The 14,507-nt window shown below is 43.2% G+C and overlaps 1 protein-coding gene across 4 annotated transcripts in view; it reads right to left on the reverse strand.

Moving 5' to 3' along the window:
• Nucleotides 1-2,888: 2,888 nt before the first annotated feature.
• Nucleotides 2,889-14,507, reverse strand: part of LOC106588415 (POU domain, class 2, transcription factor 2) — a 93,713-nt gene continuing 82,094 nt past the window's right edge. The window contains exons 5-15 of one of the 4 annotated variants that reach the window (XM_045709654.2): nucleotides 14,248-14,361; nucleotides 13,697-13,915; nucleotides 13,440-13,548; nucleotides 13,113-13,210; nucleotides 12,621-12,782; nucleotides 12,110-12,400; nucleotides 11,610-11,801; nucleotides 11,061-11,109; nucleotides 10,709-10,856; nucleotides 10,035-10,108; nucleotides 2,889-9,497 (exon numbers count right to left, since the gene is read on the reverse strand). In XM_045709654.2, the coding sequence (XP_045565610.2) occupies nucleotides 9,199-9,497; nucleotides 10,035-10,108; nucleotides 10,709-10,856; nucleotides 11,061-11,109; nucleotides 11,610-11,801; nucleotides 12,110-12,400; nucleotides 12,621-12,782; nucleotides 13,113-13,210; nucleotides 13,440-13,548; nucleotides 13,697-13,915; nucleotides 14,248-14,361 (1,755 nt within the window). In that variant the 3' untranslated portion in view covers nucleotides 2,889-9,198. Of the gene's footprint in view, nucleotides 9,498-10,034; nucleotides 10,109-10,708; nucleotides 10,857-11,060; nucleotides 11,110-11,609; nucleotides 11,802-12,109; nucleotides 12,401-12,620; nucleotides 12,816-13,112; nucleotides 13,211-13,421; nucleotides 13,549-13,696; nucleotides 13,916-14,247; nucleotides 14,362-14,507 lie in introns of all 4 variants that reach the window. The other 3 variants (XM_014177365.3, XM_014177366.3, XM_014177364.3) reach the window with 3 other exon arrangements.

Genomic DNA, 14,507 nt, shown 5'->3' on the forward strand with positions numbered 1-14,507 from the left:
CTGAAAAAAGAACATCGGAATAAGAAAGTAATACTTTATTTTTGTTTAGAAAGAACTCCCAAAAGTAGCGCACTGGGCCTTTACTTCCTGTATTAGCAGACCTGTATAGCTGTCTGTAGGGCGGGCAAAGTTATTTTTCTTGAAACCCCCTCCCAAAGTCTGCAACAACAAAAAAGCAGCACCCCCACCCCAAACATATTCCCGCGGCTATGCATCCAGGCAGCACAGATTAGGGGTCTGGCCTGTGCTCTGTTGGAGACAGCAGCAGTGTCTGGCTTCTTCTAAGCCAATTCTGTCTCTTCGATTCGTCAGATGGCACACGCTACAAACTTCACTCAAAGACGTATGAAATCTCAGGTTTGTGAGTTCGCAAAAACACCAAGACTTGCAGGATGATGGGAGAGATTCTGGAAAAGTAACAGCAAACAGAGCAGGAGAAAGTGAGGGGGAGTGAGAAAGGTGACATGGAAGAGAGGACAAAGAGCTAACATTGAGACATTCAGAAAGTCAGTGGGAGAAAGATCAAGACGTAGGCCTAGACAGAGCAGGAGATCAAGGAAATGCAAGCGATAAATTTTTTTAAAAAAGTGGCCAGGGTGGGTTAACGCAGTGGAAAGGGGGCTGGAAATGGGCGGACGAATCAGAGAAACGGATAGATTGCCCCGTTTACAAAGTTCTGTGTTGAGGTTAGGTCTCCAGACAGTCTTTACTTTCATTTCTCTCCACAACCACAGACAGCGGCTGATGACAACTTGGTGGCTCCAGCTGTGAGATTAGCGCACAGTCGACATCAGGGCTCCCTCCCCTAACCGACGGCTGTCACCACAGCCCAGAATAAACCACCAAACCAAGGGAACGAGATAAATCAGTCAGAACTGAAGCTGCCAATCTCTTCACTGACGGCTAATGCATCTTTCAATTTTCCATCTTTCCATAGAGACAAAAAGTCTTCATAGTCATTAGTGATAGTTGAGTCATGGTGGCAGTACACTGTGCTTTCACTCAAAGTCCTCTACTCAGACCTCTCATGATCTAGAACTAGCTTCAAATTGACTTGATATTAATACCCAACAGATTAGGTTATATGGAAGCATTTTGCTGTAATTTATTTGCCGTGATCAATATCAGGGCATCATTAATGATGTTTACACAAATCGGTCTCAGGCAGCCTGCATATAGGGGTAACTGTAATGTCATCACGTTGTAAAGTCCATGTTTCAGCAGAAACAAACTCAATGGCACCAAAGCCCGGCCGTCCCGTCTACAGTCAGCCGTCAATATCAGGGCATCATTAATGATGTTTACACAGATCGGTCTCAGGCAGTCTGCATACAGGCTTACTGTAATGTGTAACGGCGTTAAGTTGTAGAGTCTGTTTTAGCAGAAACAAACTCAATGGCACCAAAGTCCAGCAGTCCTGTCTTCAGTAAGCCGTTCATTCCACCTACCCCCAAAAAAGAAGTATTTTAATCTCATGACGGTCGTCATCCATAACCGCCGGTTACACGGTCATTGTGCCAGCCCTAAATGTAGGCTGTATGCAAATCATCAACTTCAGGAAAGCTACATTGTTTATTTTAGTGGGGCATGCAACACATCTACTTGTTTGTGATTGATGATAGGCACTATGCAAAAACACTAGGCCCGAGGTGGCCATTTTAACCATCTCAGTGTTCACATTTTCCTAATTCGGTTAAATCCAAGTCCTAATCGCATTAGCACTGGATCCTCCTCAGACTAAATTGGGCGCGTAAAAATATAAGAGGGAGTCAATGTGGCGTCACCACAAAGATGGCAACCAACATCAGCACTAGCGTGAGAATTGAGAGTGTGCTGCGTGTGTCTGCGTAGTGGGTCTGTGTATGTAATGCAACACAGACGTCAGCATTTTAACTGGTATGTGGGGGGTCTGGCCCCCGTAATAAACTGTTGTGTGTTCAGCATAGAACACATAAATGCAGAGTAAATCTTCATTACCCCGAGTCTAGCTCTTGTACTTACAATCGGTCTGATAGAAGTTATATAACTGATCTTAAAAAAGATATATATATATTTTTTTAAGAGCCTTGGTGACATTCTGGGGGGGTTCTCAGTCGAGTTAGGGAAAAAAACAAATGTGCCGCTTATTTAACTGTGAGCTGTGGTCTCTGGCTGTAAAGCTTACCAACTGGAGAGGAGACTGAGGGAGAAAACAGACATACTGAAGGAGTTTTAATTAAACCTCCCCTGATAAGATGGAACCATTTGATGACAAACAGGAACAAGGCTGAGATTCCCTTCTGTTCTGTCACGGCCTGTAAACAGCCTCCCCTTCAGATTTCTCCTTCTTCACACCTTACCTGCTTTGATCTTGCTCTGGTGAAGAATCGGGTGCAAGTCGTCACGTTTGTGTGAAGTAGTGTGAGAAAGGAGGGGTCCACGCCGCAGCGTTCTCACCAGTTCAGCCTTCACACACGCCCATGTTCAAGGAGATGCACTTTAGAATATCACAGAGTACACCACTAACACAAACATTTAGTTTGAAGTAAAACACACTACCACACACTCATGTGGAAAAGCCAAAGCCGCAGGGATTCAGAGCGAGTTCTGACAGACACCGGCGAGACAGAACCTCAGGGTTCCCACCAAACCCAGGGCTGGAGCAGACAAAACACCCAGGCTGCTCCCCTCCGTCCACAAGCCACAGGACAGAGCAACCTGCACTTTTGACAGCTTGGCTACACACTGGGACACAGATGGCCATGGGTGAATGACGTGATGTGTTAATATTTTGTCCAACAGTACATTCGCATTAAAAACATTTTACTAGAAAAACTGTATGTACAGATCTGTTAAGCACCAAATATTATACTTTGTAACTGATATTTGTCAGACATTTTGGTATTGTATTAAAGAGAACTTTTTGAGTTTTTACCATCAAAAATAAAAATTGGAATTTTTTATGTGTAAAATAAAAAAGGTTGGTGGAGTTCTTTGGTTTTCACTATTGAGGTTTTCATTAGTAAAATCTTTCTTTGCCGTACTAATGAAATTACCTTTGGATTTAAGCTGTATTGTAGAGAAAAAAAAGTTTAAAAAAGAAACAAAGAATCTGGGGCAAATTGACTGTTTGTTCTCTCTTTTACTATATCCACTTTAATTTGATGTGACATTCAGACATATTTATGTCCTCAAGGCCAAAGAAATATCTTAGTTCATGGAGACCTATAAGTTGAGGACATTCTTAATAAGCACATAAAACAAACATTCATAGCCACTTATAACTACTGTATAAAATGGTCACAATTCAAGGCGCATTGCTTCAAAGCATTAAGTGCTCTTGAAGACAGTAATATGTCTTTTGATATCAATGAAGGGTAATAAATACCATTATGTAGCATTTACAGTCTTTATGAAGACTCCTGAATGTTTATATACACATGGATTAACTGTGTGTGTTTTGTGTGTGTGGTCTCATTGTGGTGGTTTGACTTTGGTATCATTCTCGGTCCACCACAGGAGAGCCCTACACAGGCACACATACTGTACAGTATTAGCATCATGTTAATATCCCCACACACACCTTTTCAGAAGAAACATTGCCATAAACACCTCCAATACCCTCACAGCATTGTCAACAGAAGTCAAAGACCCACTGAAGGAGAGAGGATATAAAACAGAGGAAACTGCTTATAAACTGTTGTTTTTTTAAAACTGTTTTTTAAAAAGTGTTCTAAAGGCTTGTTCATCAAACTCAATAGCCAGGCCAGTTCTTGTATCCCTCTCCTGAGCCAAGACGACCATGGTCACATGTCTTATTAAAGCTTCTGTCTATTTGGTTTTTCATCCAAGAATATGAGGCATATATGACGTCGCCCTCACCTTGAAATGAAAGACAGGACCAGACAGCGAGAGAGAGAGAGAAAGAGCGAGCTGGAGAAAGTGTGAACATCTAGAGGCATCTAGACGTGTCTGAACTCCTATTGGCACTCACAGGTGTAAGCAGAAAAGCGAAAGGAGAAATCTCAGGGGCCACTATAACTCTAAAATGTACCCATTTCATGGATCAGTTTGATAGTCTCTCTCCCTCTCCCTCTCCTCCTCTCCGTTAGGTTAGGGCTTTAATCAGTTGACATGGGCTCTGAGATGACACCAACAGTCTTTACATTTGGTTTCAGTTTTTGTTTTAAAGCTCTACCTTTTTCTTTGTGTTTTAAAGCATTTTGTCTTCCTGTCTTAATCTCAAGATCACCTCTCTCCAAAATAGAACCTCAAAGGTCCCAATCCAGGAATAGAACAAATAAATTACATAAATGAATGAATCAATAAATAAACAGGTGAGAGTTCATAACGTACAAATCATTTGCAAAGAAATGTATCCTCACCCGAACATGAATAAATACATTATCTTCAAACAAAGATCCCCAGAGAGATAGTTTAAAGCTTTTGGTCTAAAATCAAGTCATTGTTATCATCAACATTTGTATCAAGGATCATTTCACAGCCTTTTATACATTAGCAATAAATAAGCAGTAGAACATATATTTTTCTTCCTACAAAATCTATTGAAGCACTAACAGATACATCCCCTCTAAAAGTGTCTGTCAACTGGTTTTCAGTTGATTTCCACCCGCCCCTCCCCACAATATTATCATTGGTTGCCTTTAATATCTGCCTATATGTGCCCAAGTATGCCTCATTTCACGTGTGAAGTTCCATGCCTTTATCAAACACTATTCTGGGGCACACTAGACAGAACAGTGTGTACTGAATCTTTATGGGTTGGTTAATATGCAAGAGAATAACTCTTTCCACACACTCATTCGGTCTCACTTTTCCTCTCCTGTCACATACACACCATCCATATCTCACACACAGGTATACGCGCAATCATGTATGGAAGCATGCCTGAATGCACACGCTCACACAGTACCTTTCTTGCTCTACCAGTCTTTCTATATATCTATCCAGAAAACCTAGCACAAACACAGTTATCCAACTGTTCCTCTCTGACAATTGTGCATTGGTTTGGTTGTTATTTGGTATGTCTGTGTGTCAAACAGTTTCGCTTTTGGTATTCAGTTTTGGCTTTTTCATGACATTCTTGATCAAAGAAAAATTTGGAAGCTACATTTTCACAGTATTATTTCCAATCACCTAATGAAAAAAGCAGAACAACAAAAAAATAACCCGGACAAGATATGAAAATAGGCAATAAATGACCCCGTCAAGTAGAAAGCAATGAGACAAAGTCATACAGCAATTGACAGACAGACCATGAAAAGCAAAAACGAAAAATATATATTTTTAAATTCAGTTCAGCGAGGTCATTAGCTATTCTGTCCAGGAAAAGGGTGAACAAAGGAGGTCACAAATGGAGGAGAGAGTGAGAGGGAAAGAGGGAGCCTCTGTCTCAGACTGTGACAGACAGACAGGGCTTGACCCCTCCCTCTCTCTTCCTCCTCCTTCTCTTCCTCCTCTTTGTCTACGACGTGTTGTATTTGGTTTTTGGTTTCTTATCTGTTCAGTTTAGTTGCTCATACGGAGGTTTTGGTAAGGTTATTTTTTGGTTTGGGTCCTCCGTTCTAGCTTTCTCCTCGGTTTTCCCCTGCAGTTTCCAACAGATCCTTTTTTTGCCTTTTGACTTCTCTGGGTAGTCTTTTTGTTTTCTTCTCTTATTTTTTTTGGCCCTTTCACCCCATCTTTCGAGGCAAAGGAGAGAGACAGAAGAGATAGAGGGCAGGGGGTTGGGGGCTGGGAGGGACGCTGTCACTTTTTTTTGGTGTGGAGTCGTCCTGTTATTGGGTGTTTGGTTTTTGACACTGCTGAGGTTTCTGTCTGAACACTTGTTTCCCGGCTCTTTCGGCCGGGAGAAACAATGCTTTGGTATCCAAGAGTGACTGACTGGAAGTGAATGATATGAAGTTGGTGGAATTATATGGAAATTATATACACTACCGTTCAAAAGTTTGGGGTCACTTTGAAATGTCCTTGTTTTTGAAAGAAAAGCAAATTATTTATCCATTAAATTAACATCAAATTGATCAGAAATAGTAGTACACAGTAGTATACAGCTTTGTTCTAGATCTTCAGTTTCTTGGCAATTTCTCACATGGAATAGCCTTCCTTTCTCAGAACAAAAATAGACTGACGAGTTTCAGAAGAAAGTGGTTTGTTTCTGGCCATTTTGAGCCTGTAATCGAACCCACAAATGCTGATGCTCCAGATGCTCAACTAGTCTAAAGGCCAGTTTTATTGCTTCTTTAATCAGAACAACAGTTTTCAGCTGTGCTAACATAATTGCAAAAGGGTTTTCTAATGATCAATCAGCCTTTTAAAATGATAAACTTGGATTAGCTAACACAACGTGCCATTGGAACACTGGAGTGATGGTTGCTGATAATGGGCCTCTGTAGATACTCCATTAAAAATCAGCTGTTTCCAACTACAATAGTCATTTACAACATTAGCAATGTCTTCACTGTATTTCTGATCAATTTGATGTTATTTTAATGGACAAAAAATTTGCTTTTCTTTCAAAAACAAGGACATTTCTAAGTGACCCCAAACTTTTAAACCGTAGTGTATTTAACAAAAAAAAAACAGGCAAACAAATATAATGAAAGGCATAAAGGATTATTTTGGTTCAACATCTCGATTCATTCTAGTGTAGTCTGGTGTGTATGTGTGTGTGTGTGTGTGTGCTTGAAGCAACAGGCAGTAGAGTACATTTTGGTGTTCATATACAGCCAGGTCCATAATTATTGGCACCCTTGATAAAGGTGATTAAAAAAAAACGGTATAAAATAAATTATAAAAATACTGAGCTATATTGTTTTTTTTAAAACCTGGAGAAATTATGTTATTTTACACTAATACAATTGCTCAAGGATTTTTTATTTTTTTTTAACAAGTAATACAAGAAAATCTGAAAAAGATAGTGGTCAGAATGATTGTTTTTAATACTCTAGCACCCTCCCCTTGCGAGGATAACTACACTGAACCTTCAAACAACAGGTTTTCAATAGGATTCAAGTACGGAGACTGAGATGGCCATTGCAAAATGTTGATTTTGTGGTCAATTAACCATTTCTATGTCGATTTTGATTAGTGCTTGGGGTTATTGTCTTGCTGGAAGTTCCACTTGCTGCCAAGTGTCAGCCTCCTGGCAGAGGCAATCAGGTTTTTGGTTAAAATGCCCTGGTACTTGGTAAAGTTCATGATGCCGTTGACCTTAAAACAAGGGCCCCAGGACCAGTGGAAGCAAAATAGCCCCATAACATCAAAGATCCACCACCATATTTTACAGTGGGTATGAGGTATTTTTATGCATATGCTTCGGTTTTTCAATACCAAACCCACCACTGGTGTGCTTGGCCAAAGAGCTCTATGTTCAGATAACATGAAAATGGATCTCTTTGGCCACGCACACCAGTGGTGAAAAAGTACTTCATACGGTAAAATATGATGGTGGATCTTTTATGTTATGGGACTATTCCAGCAAGACAATAACCCAAACCACCAATCAAAATCCGTAAAGAAATGGTTAATTGACCAGAAATCAACATTTTTGCTATGGCCATCTAAGTCTCCAGACTTGAACCCCATTGAAAACCTGTGGTTTGAATTGAAGAGGGCAGTCCATAAGCACAGACAAAGGATATCAAGGATCTGGAAAGATTCTGTATGGAGGAATGGTCTAAGATCCCTCCCAACGTGTTCTCCAATATCATAAAACATTTTAGAAAAAGGCTCAGTGTCCTTATCCTCACAAGGGGAGGATGCTGGAGTATTGAAAACAGGGGTGCCAATAATTTTGATCGCTATCTTTTTTTAGATTTTTTTTGTATTACTTGTTAAAGAAAATCTCTTTCTCTGAGCAATTATTCGTATGACATAATTTAATTTTTTTTGCATACAATATAGCCCAGTATTTTAATAATTTATTTTATAGAGTCATTATTGCTCATCTTTATCAAGGGTGTCAATCATTTTTGACTCCACTGTATAAAATAAGTTATGAAACAAAGGAGGCAATAATATCCAGGCTGTATCACAACCGGCCGTGATTGGGAGTCCCATAGGGCGGCGCACAATTGGCCAAGCGTCATCCGGGTTTGGTCGGGGTAGGCCGTCATTGTAAATAAGATGTTGTTCTTAACTGACTTGCCTAGTTAAATAAAGTTTAAATAAAAATATCTCATCATATTAAACAAATATTGAAGATAATAGCCCTAATGATGATGATGATAATTACGATGATCATTAGAAAAATCAGAAATAAGAAAATAAACCACAAAATAAGTTGGAAAGTTACTAATTGTTATTAGTCTGAGGTGACTGCTAAATCCACAACACAGTTTAATACTGTAACTAGGTTGAAACTGTAGAGCCACTAGAGAGGTAGGTAGAGATATGTGGGAGGACTGACACTACTAAGATATCTATATCAAATAATTTGGTATGACATAACCCAAAGCTCAAATCATATAAAATACTAAAAATAAGCGTTGTAAAAGTGTTGTAAACAAAACTTTAAAAGAATATATTATGATGAAATGAATACATGTTTTTGGCCTTGTTAAGTGTGGTTGATGTGCTGATCCTGGACAGATCAGAATCATAAGTCTTTTAAGTAAAGCTTTTCTCTCCGTTTTTTTGGTTTCAGTTTTTGGTATTTCGGTTTTGGAGATTTTGGCATGTTTGTCATTTTTCTCTTTGTGTGTTTTTCCCCTGTAGGTTTTTTTTATTTGGTTTTCTTTCCATCCATCTGCTGAAGCTTGTTGAAAGTCTTTCTTTCTTTCCTTCTTTTCGTGTCCTTGCCACCCATCTCTCTCTGAGTCTTAGTTCAGTTCTCATCCCTGCCCTCTTTTTCATCAGGTTTTCAGTTCATTTGTTCTTTTCCAGAGAAAGGAGTAAATGTACATTAGCATTCACTGCGTTCCACAATTCCACCTCTCCAACTGTATAGATATATATTTTTTTGGTTTAAATCTCCACCGTTCTCCTGTTCTCTCCTCCTCTCCATTCTTCCTCGCTCTCTTCTTCCTCTTTCAATCTGTGTATTTTTTTTGGCTTTGAAAGACTCCGGGAGAGAGAGCGGAGGCGACAAATGGAGGGAGAGAGAGATGGCTTTGGTTGAAAGGTGAGGTGTTTCTGTAAAGCTCCACTAAAACTCATCCTCCTCCTTCCGATAGGATCCTTTGGGTTGTGTCGTCGTCACTCGGCCATGGCCCCGCCAAGCGGCAGCGGTGAGGCTTCGCTGAACGAGCCGAAGGAGGCGGGGCTGGAGCAGGGAGAGGCGGAGCAGGAGTCGACGTCCATGCCGCTGGCGCCGGGGGATGGAGAGGCTCCCCTGGGACCGCCGACCAATCCCACGCCGGCTTGGTGGGACGCCATAGGCAGGAGGGTGTGGCGGGTGAGGAATAGGGAGGGGCGAACCCCAGCCCCGCCCAGGATCATCTGACCTCCGGCCTCAAGACTGGAAATGGGCAGCTGCCCACCACTGGCAGCCAGAGCTGAACCATGGTAGAGTTACAGGGGATGGGGTGAGAGAGGCAGGTGGAAGGATTGGTGGGGGAAGAGAAAGGTAGAGGAGAAAGAATAAAAGTGAATACATCGGCATTGATTTGGGTGACACTAACTGATGACAGGGTGAGATGAAGGATGGTTATGATGAAGGTGAGACTTTGCAACAGATGAGAGAACGTAGTATGAGTAGAGCAAGGAGAGCTTAGCCAGTCAGAGCTTACAGAAAAACGCCTGGCACATACACACAGACACACATGACACTCCCATGATCTACTTGGTGGTGATATGGATGGAATGGGATGGTGTGAAGACATGCAATGTCAACTGATCTGAAATCGCATGTTGAAATGATGGCAAATGGAGGGACATCCTCTTTTCTGACTTGAGATCTGCACGCTTAACTCAAAATTGTATCCTATTGACACTAAGTCATGATTTACGCCAGGCAGCATTGCGCGCGCTTATCAGAAGTCAGAATACCGTCCATAATCTGGATACACACCGATTTTGGCAGACAAACACACCTTGCATTGTGGCCAGGGGATTGCTGCTGACGAGAGCCTGGTTCATCCCTGTGCTTACTCCCATCATTGTGTTCCTGGAATATGTATGGATCCATATTCCCCCATGTGCACATACACACACATTCACACATGCAGAGATAGAGAAAGGACCAAGAGGGTTAAGTGAAAGCTCATTAATCAAACACCCTCATGTTTTTCTATTAAGGATACACAACATGTTTTCAATTCATGCATTGGTCTGACTCTGGGTTGACTAGCACGTCCGTGCCTGCAGACAAATATTCATGTTTCTTCATATGTGTGTGAGAACTTTCAGATTTGCTGCAAAACAGGTGGGGTGACATGAAATTCCCCATGTAGTCCCATACCATAAATTCCCAGCAAGTCAGTAAATATGACCTCATCCAGTCTAAAAGTTGACTTTATTGGCTGCGTACACAGTTTAGCAGATGCTGAGGATTCAGTGTTAGGAGTCAGTGTTCTATTGAGCAGTAGTCGTTGAGTGTGCAAGGGACAGAGAGAGGATAGAGTAGAAGTATAATTATATAATTAGGGGACACTAACCCGGCGAATATCAAAGTGTGTTTGTTGAGTATGAGGGATTGTTCAGTGTTAGATTGAGTAAGTGTAGAGTAGTAGTTAGAGAGAGACAGAGAGAGAGAGAAGACACTCACCCAGCGTTCAGGCTGTGGGTACTGAGGGTGGGAGGAGCGGGGCTGGCTGTGCTATGTGGAGGCGGAGTCCTAGAGGAGGGGGTGGAGCTGGTGGCTGAAGAGCCACAGACGGTCAGAGGGCAGGTCACTGAGGGTAATGGACTGGTCACTGAGAAAGAGAGAGCGAACCATCAGTAGTAATATGAATGGTATACAGTACATTTGGTGACATTGCTAGGTTTTCCCAATGCCCATGGTACTGGGCATCTGCACTCGTCTCTATGTCTTAGTCCACTAAAGGGAATTTATACCTCTGGCACTTATAGCCTAGCTTCACAAAAACACAAATGTATCCAAAAATCGATTTCCTCACCTGTTGTGCTGAGGCTGGTGGCAGCCTGGTGCAGCCCCTGACTGGACACCTGGAGGGAGAGAAACAGAAAGAAAGAAAGAAAGAAAGAAAGAAAGAAAGAAAGAAAGAAAGAAAGAAAGAAAGAAAGAAAGAAAGAAAGAAAGAAAGAAAGAAAGAAAGAAAGAAAGAAAGAAAGAAAGAAAGAAAGAAAGAAAGAGCGGTGGATAGGCCGTGAGGAGGAGAGAGACAGAAGAAACATGCTCTCATGGTGTAACTGTGATGACGTGTGGGTTGGTCTGTAACATTTGGCACCTCATACAACAGTGTAGCCATTTGCACGGCGCTGAGAGTGGAGCAGTGCAGGATGGGATAGGCCACACATGGGGTCATGCAGAGGGAGGGGGGCAAGTCCATAGATACAGAGAGTCAAAGATCTATTCCTCTCATGATGCCTGACTTGTATTTAGAGAGTTTGTTTCCAAACTAAGGAGCAGGGAGGCAAAGGACCAAAGGCCTGCCAATGAGAGGCATGGTGGGGAGGGTGGGGATGGGGTGAGTGCGGGGTCATACCATGTGCGGGCTGTAGCAGGGGGGTTTGTGCGTCATAGAGGGGGGCTGGCTGGGCAGGGGAGGGGTGGCACTGCAAGGGTTGATGCGCTTCTCTTTCTGGCGCCGGTTGCAGAACCAGACCCGGATCACCTCCTTCTCCATGTTGAGCTGCTGGCCCATCAGGAGAATCTCCTCTGAGTTAGGCTTCTGGTTCTGGAGGGAACACAGTCAAAAATCATGGTCAAGCATGTTGTCACAGGCCACAAACATTTTATATCGCATAAAGCTGACATGTTGTCAATGTTACATTCAACAGTTTCACCAGTATTTAGAAAATACCAAGCAAGGGTAAATATTTATTTACGTTAAATTAAATGTTCATCAAAGTGAAATAAACTTCAATAAACTGTTGTGGACAGAGTTGTTGGTTTATGTACTCCACTGTGAGTGCAGGGTAGGGATTAGAATGTCATTTGAGTGGGTTCTTTAGGAGTCTGTTGTGGGACGTCTCTCTTTCTCACCAAGATGAAGTTGCGCTCTAAGGCCACGCGGACGTTGGTCTCAATGCTGGTGCGTTTCTTCCTGCGGCGCCCCGTCATGCCCTCAAACCCCATCATGGGGGAGGAGAGAGAGTTCGGGCTGGGAAGCATGCTGTCTATCGCCATGGTCTCCGCGTCGTTTAGCCACTTCTCAAGCAGAGGCTTGAGCTTGCACATGTTCTTAAAGCTCAGGTTTAGAGCCTCGAAGCGAGAGATGGTGGTCTGGCTGAAGTCATTCCCATACAGTTTCCCCATCGCCATGCCTACGTCACCCTGAGGGAAGAGACAATTTGTGTTAAACGGTCATCTTCATTCTGGCCTCGAGCTCCTCCTGCTCCCCCACCCCCACTGCAAACACACATACACACTCTGACCCACGCACACACACACACCCACACACACTCTGACCCATATGAAGTCTAGCTTGATCAAATTGCTCATGGTTCTCTTGCCCTTTATCACAACACATGCACACGCACACATACAAACGTACCTGTGTGAAGCCCAGTTTGATGCGTCTCTGTTTGAAGGTGCGGGCGAACTGCTCCAGCTCCTCCAGGTCACTGGGCTCCTCGCCGTGAGGGCCAGAGGTCACTGAGGTCATGGGGGCTGCCGAGGCCCCAGAGGTCACCCCGCCGTCCCCGCTCTTGTCCCTCTGTAATGATGAGAGGCCGTCACCTTGGCGACGCTACAGTACGGGAGACATAAGCCCATATCATTCCTGCCGGAATGGTGAGGGGTGGCTGGCACACTGACATTAGCAATGTTTATACTGTGGATCAATTCAAACACACTCTGGGTTACTGGTTTGGTGTTTGATTAGATCAGCGTTTGGATCAATGCACCAGCACTGATTCCACAGAGCTCTTTGTTTTCTGCTTGTAGAGGCAGATCCCTACCCTACTTACAAGTATGTAGTACAGTATGTTATAAAGTCTCAACACACACACACACATATTTGAGGTGGTTTTCAATAATACTATACCTGTGCTTGCAGTCCCAGCCTGGGTGGAGTAGTTAGAAGACTCCCCTGGCTTTGCTGATGCTGAGGTAGCGAAATTAAATTAGGTGTCGAGAGCAAACCTGAGGAACACAACGGAGAAGCCGTTAACACTATTAACACTATTAAAGTATTGTAATTATATGAACACTACTTTATTGTATTTTAACTGTATTACTACAACTTTATTTTAACTTGTTTTAGAACAAAGCAATTAGATCATAACGCCAAGCTCTACATGATGTTTTGTGCCAAGAGGAAGTGACAGTGTTGATGATGGTGGTTCTCACTTACTTAGTAGGTCCCACTTACCCTGCTGCCCCTGTTGTCCCTGGGCCTGAGGCAGGAGGAACTGAGGAGACTGCAGGTGGTGGCCGGGCATCAGGACTAACTGCTGCAGCTGCAACAGCTGCTGGATATCCTACAGGAGGAAGAGAGAGAGAGGAAAAAGGTAAACGAGTCATGTATGATTTCTGAACAGAGCAACATACACATAATACAATGCAAAGAAATGAGCAAAGTACCAGCTTAAAGCTGGTCATATCTGATCTGTGACTGGCCGCTCCTACCTGGGCGGTGAGCTGGATAGGCTGAGAGAGGGTGAGCTGGGGCGGAGCTTGCTCCTGTTTGGTCAGCTGTTGCTGCTGCTGCTGCTGATTGGCTTGGGCGGCTGCGTGGGCGGCATGGGCAGCGTGAGCCGCGTTGGACTGCTGCACGGCGGCGGCCAGGAGCTGAGCCTGGGCCTGCTGAAGCAACAGCTGCTGCTGCGCAGGCAAGAGGGCAGCCAGCTGAGGAAGAGGCGGGAAGAAGAGGAGGTGGTGGAGGAGAGGGTAGGGTTTGCCCAAAGAGAGGAGGGGGAAAAGCAGAAGAGAAAAAGAATAGTGCGTTTGAGCAGGCAGTAAGAGGCAGAGATGGGATCAATTCCATTTTAATTCAGTCAATTCAGGAATGAGGAAGATTTGAATTTCCATTTACTTCCTTAATTGACAGAATTGAATGAAAATGGAATTCACTCCAACCTTGGTAAGATGCAAGCAAGAGCAAGAGCATGAGCGAAGCAGAAAATGCTTACTGTCCATCACCCTAACCGCCTACACACTACATCTGTGCCAGTGCTTACCCCTGCCAGCTGACTCCCTGCCAACATGAGTTGTGTGTGAGGGTGAGGCGTCTGCTGCTGGGAAGGAGGTGGCACATGGGTGGAGATCATCTCAGGTCCCGCCTCACTTTTACTCTGCAGGGTGAATAATATCAAAACATTGAATATGGTTAAAACTCAAAAGAATAATCATAAAAATGTTTTTGGGCATCTGGTACACAGGCCTCATTTTAGTTGCCAAAATGGGTCCTTTAAATGGACAGAAATATGGTCCAGAAATG

The sequence above is a fragment of the Salmo salar genome, chromosome 27 (assembly GCF_965601325.2).
Source record: "Salmo salar chromosome 27, fSalSal1, whole genome shotgun sequence".
NCBI lineage: Eukaryota > Metazoa > Chordata > Actinopteri > Salmoniformes > Salmonidae > Salmo > Salmo salar.